This window comes from Alexandromys fortis, unplaced genomic scaffold (genome assembly GCF_014885135.2).
Source record: "Alexandromys fortis isolate MF-2015 unplaced genomic scaffold, M_Fortis_MF-2015_v1.1 scaffold_448, whole genome shotgun sequence".
NCBI classification, from domain to species: Eukaryota; Metazoa; Chordata; class Mammalia; order Rodentia; family Cricetidae; genus Alexandromys; species Alexandromys fortis.
The window spans coordinates 251,447-258,395 of NW_026068359.1; the positions used below are offsets into that span (position 1 = coordinate 251,447).

Consider the following 6,949-nt stretch of genomic DNA (forward strand, 5'->3'; position numbering starts at 1 on the left):
AGAGAGAGAGAGAGAGAGAGAGAGAGAGAGAGAGAGAGAGAGAGAGAGAGAGATCTGGGTTATAGAAATGGGTGTGCCTTATTCTGTTCCTGTGTTTCACTCATATTTTTTTCAGCTGTTCATCAGTCTGTCTTTTCATTTGATTTCTTATAAAAATGATAGAAAAAAAACAGATGAATCAGGAAAGGAGCATTAACTCAAGACAGGATTTATCAGTCTTCCAGTCACTGAAAACCTTGTAGCAGCTGTGAATAGGGCCCTGGTGACCCTATTATACTAATTGCGTATTAATCTGTTCTGAATCTTGCTGAATACCCACACCCAGAATTGCAGCACAAAGTGTGTGGAGTGTAACAAAAGCTCTGCATGTCACCCAGCCTGTGTTTCCAGATTTCACAGCTGGACTGAGACAGACCCAGGGATGTTCCTGTAAATATAGGAGGTGTCCATTTAAGTATGGGATCTAGGCTCGCACTGCAGTGCAGGAAATGTTTGTATAGGAGGTCATCCCAAGGTCTATTTATGGATGTAACTTCATCTCTAAATTGTCCTATGCCACATCTGTGAAGTGTTATCCAAATTTAGACCTAGTGATATTTGTTATTCTTGAGGTCTACAATATTGAAAATTGTAAATAATTATCAAGAAACTAAATCAACTTTCTTTTCAGGCCATCTGACTATTATGTAAAACATAAGAGGGAATATGTTATTCCTGGACAAATATGAACTTAGTGTATCCTGAAGGGGACTTTCAGCAACTTCAACAAGGCAGAAATCATATACACAGTGCCTGACCCTTACAAAAGGCATTTCCGTCACCTCCTAAACTGGCTGGATCTGTCTCTGCCCCATATCTATGCTGGGATGTATGTCTGCTATTATAAGGAGACTTAAAAATAAGACTTTAGGACTCTGATAAGAAAGGGCAACTCTAGTGTGTAAATTTGTAATAAAATACATAAATTTAATAAAAGAATAAAGGAAAAATATCATCTACCATGAGCAAGTAGACGTCAATCCGGAGATGAAGTGAAGTTTCTAAATATGTAAAGATACAAATGTAATCCACCACACAATCAGACTAAAAGACAAAATCCACCTGCTCATATCACTAGAGTGATAAATGAGTTTAACAAATTCTAAACCTTTTCATGATAAATGTCCCGAGACTCTATGAACACAAGGAATATACTTCACCATAAGAAGTGCAATATACTGGAAGTTATCGACAAATATCAACTGAAATTTCAAGAATTTCTAAGCATTTCCACAAAAATCAGGAACAAGTCATCCTCTATTTTCTCTGTTCTTAGGCAGTTAGAACATAAACCAGAGAAAACCAAGTGTTTTTCTTTCTCTGCCTGAAATTTTAAAGTTCCTGAGCTCAGTTTGGACTAAGCATCCCCTGCTGGTCCAGAGGTCCTCCACAGGGAGGTTTGTGTCTGGGCTAATGCTGAAATTCCCACACTGTGTCTCTTGCACAGTAATATGTGACTGTGTCGTCAGTGGTGAGAGAGTTCAGCTTCAAGAAGTCCTGGTTCTTGGATGTTTCTCTTGTGATGGAGGTGCAGCTCTTAAATGACGGGTTGTAATAAGGACTACCACCACTATTGATGTACCCTATCGACTCCAACTTCTTCTCTGGGGACTGTCTGATCCAGCTCCAGTAGTAGCCATTGGTAATGAAGTAACCATTGACAGAGCAGGTGAGGGACAGTGATTGTGACGGCTTCACCAGGCCAGGTCCTGACTCCTGAAGCTGAATCTGGGACAGAATTCCCTCAGACAAAAAAAAAAAAAGAGTTCTGTCAATCACATGTTGTCAGAACAACACATTGACACATGTATGAAGTGGGAACATGCACCAGGAAGGGCTGTCACCAGGTAAAGAAGATCAAACAGTTTCATTTTCAAGGATATACCTGCTTTTCTTCAGAGGTTGGCCTCCTGTGAGACAGATGTGAGCTCCCACAGTACAGGAGGGGATTTAACATAGAGCTAGAAGATACATTTGCATGAGACAAGTCAGGCTAGACTTTATAAATTGGAGGTGGATACTACCTACTTGGTTATTCCAATTTGGTCAACAGTGTCTCTGACTTCCTACAGATAGAGTCTGGAATAAGAGATCATGGGTACTACACTCATCATAGTAAACACATCTTGGCATGAACCCACATTTACTTCCTAGCCTACCCTCTCATCAATTTCGTCTTTTCCTGTATTTTTAGGTCACAACTCAGTGCCAACCTTATGCTCACACTACATTTCCTGAGTTCTTGATTTTTGATTAGTATGCCCACACTGCTACTAATGTTATTCCTTTCCTCACCCATGAGATGGGATTCTGATGTGTAACAATTTTTCCACACTTTAAATATGTATTATTCTCACGGGTTCCTAAAATGATGATGGGTATATACCTGCGTATGAAAGATAATGCAAAAGAATAAGACCAGGAGAATTCTGAGAAGATGTAGGGCAGAGTTAGAAGAGGTCATCAGAAGATGCAGAGGGTACAGGATGGAGGAGAGGTAAAGACAAGAGCTATGTGGCAACATAGAGAGTCATAGAAATGTTTTAATATAAATAAAAGTTAGTAACAATCCAGGGAAATTGGCGACAATTTTAATTTCTTTTATTAATTCTCAGTTTATGTTATTTGATTCCATGCAGACTGGAGAAAGAAAAGTCTGCCTCCAAGTTTCTAACTTTCCTATAAAATTTGACCATTGACATATTGTTTTTGTAAAGGGACCACACCTAATTCTTAATCCATCTGTTTTGTGGAATGTAAGGACATTCTGAGAGTAGCAGCTGAGAACTCTTCACACCATGGATTTGATGAAGACATCTTGTATAGTACTGAATGTCCCAAGGTATCTCACTCTCAGAATATTCAGTCTCTGTATTTCTTCCAATCTGCTGCAGTAGGAATCTCCTCAGCTCATGCCTGAGGAAGCCACTGATCTTTGCATGTATCAGAATATTATAGAGAGTCATTTTAATGCAATGTTATTTTTTAAAAGAATGATATTTATTTTTACTGTTGTTTCCTAAAGTATCTATTCTCAGATGTTGGTCCCTCAATTGTTGTAGAGGATTGGTTCCATTTCTTTGAAGAGCCTTAAGCAAAGCAGATATTGTTGGTTACTCAAACAAGTATTCTCTATCATTGACCTAGCATATAATGCCGGCTGGAAATCACTAGAAATCAAAGGAGCTCTAACTTATCTTTGTGTTTATATTTCTTCTTTAGAATCTTCTACAGTATTAAGTTTCTAATTTATCCCTTAAATGGTTCTTACTTTTAGCTTTTCCCCCTTATTCCATTCTTCTCTTTCCATTTCTCCCTCCTTTGATTCTCCCTTCCAACAATCGTCCAATGCATCCACTACTATCTATACTATTTGTATTTCTACAGGAGATATATCCTCTTGACTTCAATCCCTTCGGCTTAGGTATTGTGGTTGAACTTAATTTGTAACTATTTGGGGTTCTGCCACCCAACTCCCAAATAAATACAGAGAGACTTATTCTTATTTGTGAATGTTGGTCTTAGTTTTGTTAACTTCTTTCCATATTTTCTAACATAGATTATTCTGATTCACTTTATATTTTGCCTCTAGGATTTTAACCTTTTTTATTTTATATCTTTTTCTTTTCTTCCTATTCTAGCACTGACTGTGGCTGTGTGGTTGGCTCATTTGTATCCTCCTCTCTTCTTTTCCTCACTCCTCCCACTCTTTCCTAACTTTCTCCATCTACTAATTCTCTTTTTTTGTATTAATTAAAACACTGCTTGACCAGTTAGCACTAGCTTTTTTATTGGATAACTCCCACATCCTTATTTACCCCATTTCTATCTATCTGTACATCACCACAAGGTAGTGGCCTACCAGAAAAAATTTACCACGTCTATCTCTGGCCATGGATCCATGGTGTCCCTCTACTCTGCTTTTCTTCCTCCCACAATTCAGTTTTGTCTTCTCTGCCTACCTAAGTTCTGCCATATCAACTAGGCCAAGGCAGTTTCCTTATTCATTAACCGATGAAAGCAACACACAAACAGAAGGACCTCTTAAACCATTTTTCCTTTTCTGTTTAAACAAAAAGGAAGGCTTTAACTTTATCATAGTAAAATTACATATAACAAAGCAGTTATCAAGCAAGAATCACAGTTATAATATTTATATCAACTTTATATTTTATCATAACTAAGGAAATTATAACTATAATTTTTTTAACTCCACTAAAAACTCCAGGAGGATATAACATTACCTAGGTAAACAGGAAATACATTATAAACACCTTTCAAAATTCTAGATTTGACAGAGACATTTTGCTGCCTGGACATTTATCCAAAGTTCTTTTGTAATGTTGGGGCATCTCTCTTAAGCCTATTGGCTCATAGTATCCAGCAGACTCTTTTATGAACCAGGAAATTTTACAGACAGTTCTGCCTATATTGGCAGTTTGTTAGTCACATTTTTGTGTCATGCAGAATGTTAAGACTCTTTCATGAAGCAGGAACCCTGAAGGATCATCTCATCTTTAGGCAAGTTTAGCAGTCATCTCTCTGTGGGTTTTGCCTGTTAAGTTATGCAGTCCAAGCAAGAGCAGATTTTTTTTTTTTTTTTTTTTTGCCCAGTTGACTAGCAAATGCCATAAGGATCCTGTTCAATGTCCATGTTTTTCTTGAAGTAGGTGGTGCTGCCAGGAGCAGATGCATCTCATTGTCATGAAAATTCCTAAGTTATTAAGAGACTGTAAATGCCATATTTTGAAGGTCTCTGAATATATGAAAAATACCTATATAACTGAAATACGTCACTGTACATCTAGAAAATCTAACTAACATGACTACAAACTTGACTATTATAGATGATTATCTATTAACCTATACTTCTTAATATTACATTGCATTTTAAAATGAACTGCATAATCACAATACCTTAGTAAAGATCAGAAATGCATATACATATAAGAAAATTGACCCTAAATATGTATCAATAAACCAAGATCCATACCAATGCAAATTATTCATATCTATATCATATCACCCTTTAAATATAAATGTTCCCAAATATTGTTGATTTACTCTCTTGTTTAACAGTCACATTGACTTCTCTTTCCTGACTAGAAATTGGCCATTTAGATCTTTAATAGACCAATCAGGAGATTTAGTCATGTAAAGTAACAAGCTTTATGGAGTCAAACAAATGCAACGTAAAGAATGCAGCATATCTTTGCAAAATTAAACAAACAATCCAAAGCATAAATGAATGTAATGCATCTTAAACTAATAGTCCACAAGACAGGATCATCAAGTACATCTGCAATTTGAAACAGTCAAACAACAGTTTGAATGAAATAAAATTGACTATCCTATATGCTTGTTGAATCTTCCATTACAGATCTAACAAGTTTAATGAAATGGAGCATGAAGCTGAGTGCCTGTACAGACAGAACAAAAAAAAATGGGTTTCAAACACAGCTTTACTGTCTGTTCATCCATTGATGGGCCTCTAGAATGATTCCAGCTATTAGCTGCTATGAAGAGGGTGACATTTCACAGAAATAATCTGGTATCTTTTCAGTAAGAATCTTTAAGTGTCTTCCCAGCAATAATATAGTTATTTCACAAGATAAATGTATTCTCAGGTTTTTGGGGAAATTGTAGATGAAATTTTATAGAGACTACAACAATTCACACTCTCTCCAACTATGTATATAATTTTCCTTTCTACAATTAATCAACAAAATTTGGTGTCATTTGTTTTCCTATTAAATATCATTCTTACTAGGATAAAATAAAACCTCACAGTATTTTTCAATTTGTGTTTCTCTAATAGATCAATATGCTGAAAACTTTAAAAAGTATTTATTGATCATTTGTTTAAAATATTTATTACCCAAATGTATAAACATAGTTCATGTGTTTTCATCAGATGATAAACTTATGAAATTTTTCCCAGCACTACTGTTGTCTGTCTATAGAATAAACTGATTCTTTTTCTGTAAAAGTCTTAAGAAAGAACTTGTTTGTTGCGGCAACAAATCAGGGAAGAACCACCTTTCCATATTTGTAATGAGTGTCAACATATACCATGCTTGGGATGCTATATATATATTTAGAGTGAATGATCAATTAACAAACCTGCTCAGGATAACTTGTTTGAACATAGTACACTGCTGAATAATCCCTATGAGGGTCAGAATAAGCAAGCAAGAAGAGTTAGGAAGATCATAGTGACTGAGGTTAGGACTAGAACCTGCCTGACCCTAGTTTGCTCCTTTAATATGTAAGATCAGTAAAATTCTGACAGGCGGTAGAACTTGGAAAATCATTATATTTGGGTCAGCACCTCTGACTTCTATCAATGGGATGTCACTGTCATTGCCTTAACAATACATGGATAAGCACTGAGTAATATAAAAAGACTGCTATGATTATGTTTTTTTAACTCTACTGACTGAAAGTCCATCACATACCATTATGTTTATAAGCTGTTCCTTCCAACAAGACAAACGACTGTATGGTAAAATAGGAAAATAGAATGGGGTTCTCTGCAAGAGGTAGAGAGCAGATTTTCTCCCAGTCAGTAGGTTGCCTTTTTGTCTTAGTGACAGTGTCCTTTACTTTACAGAAGCTTCTCAGTGTCAGTAGGTCCCATTTATTCAATGTTGCCCTTAATGTCTGTGCTGCTGGGGTTATACTTAAGAAGCGATCTCCTGTGCCCATCTGCTGTAGGGTACTTCCCACTTTCTCTTCTATCAGGTTCAGTGTGTTCAGATTGATGTTGAGGTCTTTGATCCATTTGGACTTGAGTTTTGTGCAAGGTGATAGATATGGGTCTATTTTCATTCTTCTACAGGTTGACATCCAGTTGTGCCAGCACTATTTGTTGAAGAAGCTTTCTTTATTCCATTGTATACTTTTAGCT

The 6,949-nt window shown here is 36.3% G+C and overlaps 1 gene segment (V, D, J or C); it reads right to left on the reverse strand.

Moving 5' to 3' along the window:
• Window positions 1-1,449: 1,449 nt before the first annotated feature.
• Window positions 1,450-1,910, reverse strand: LOC126495401 (Ig heavy chain V region 3-6-like). The segment is given in 2 exon segments: window positions 1,450-1,782; window positions 1,866-1,910. Coding segments are annotated over 2 exon segments (378 nt in total).
• Between the last annotated feature and the right edge of the window lie 5,039 nt (window positions 1,911-6,949).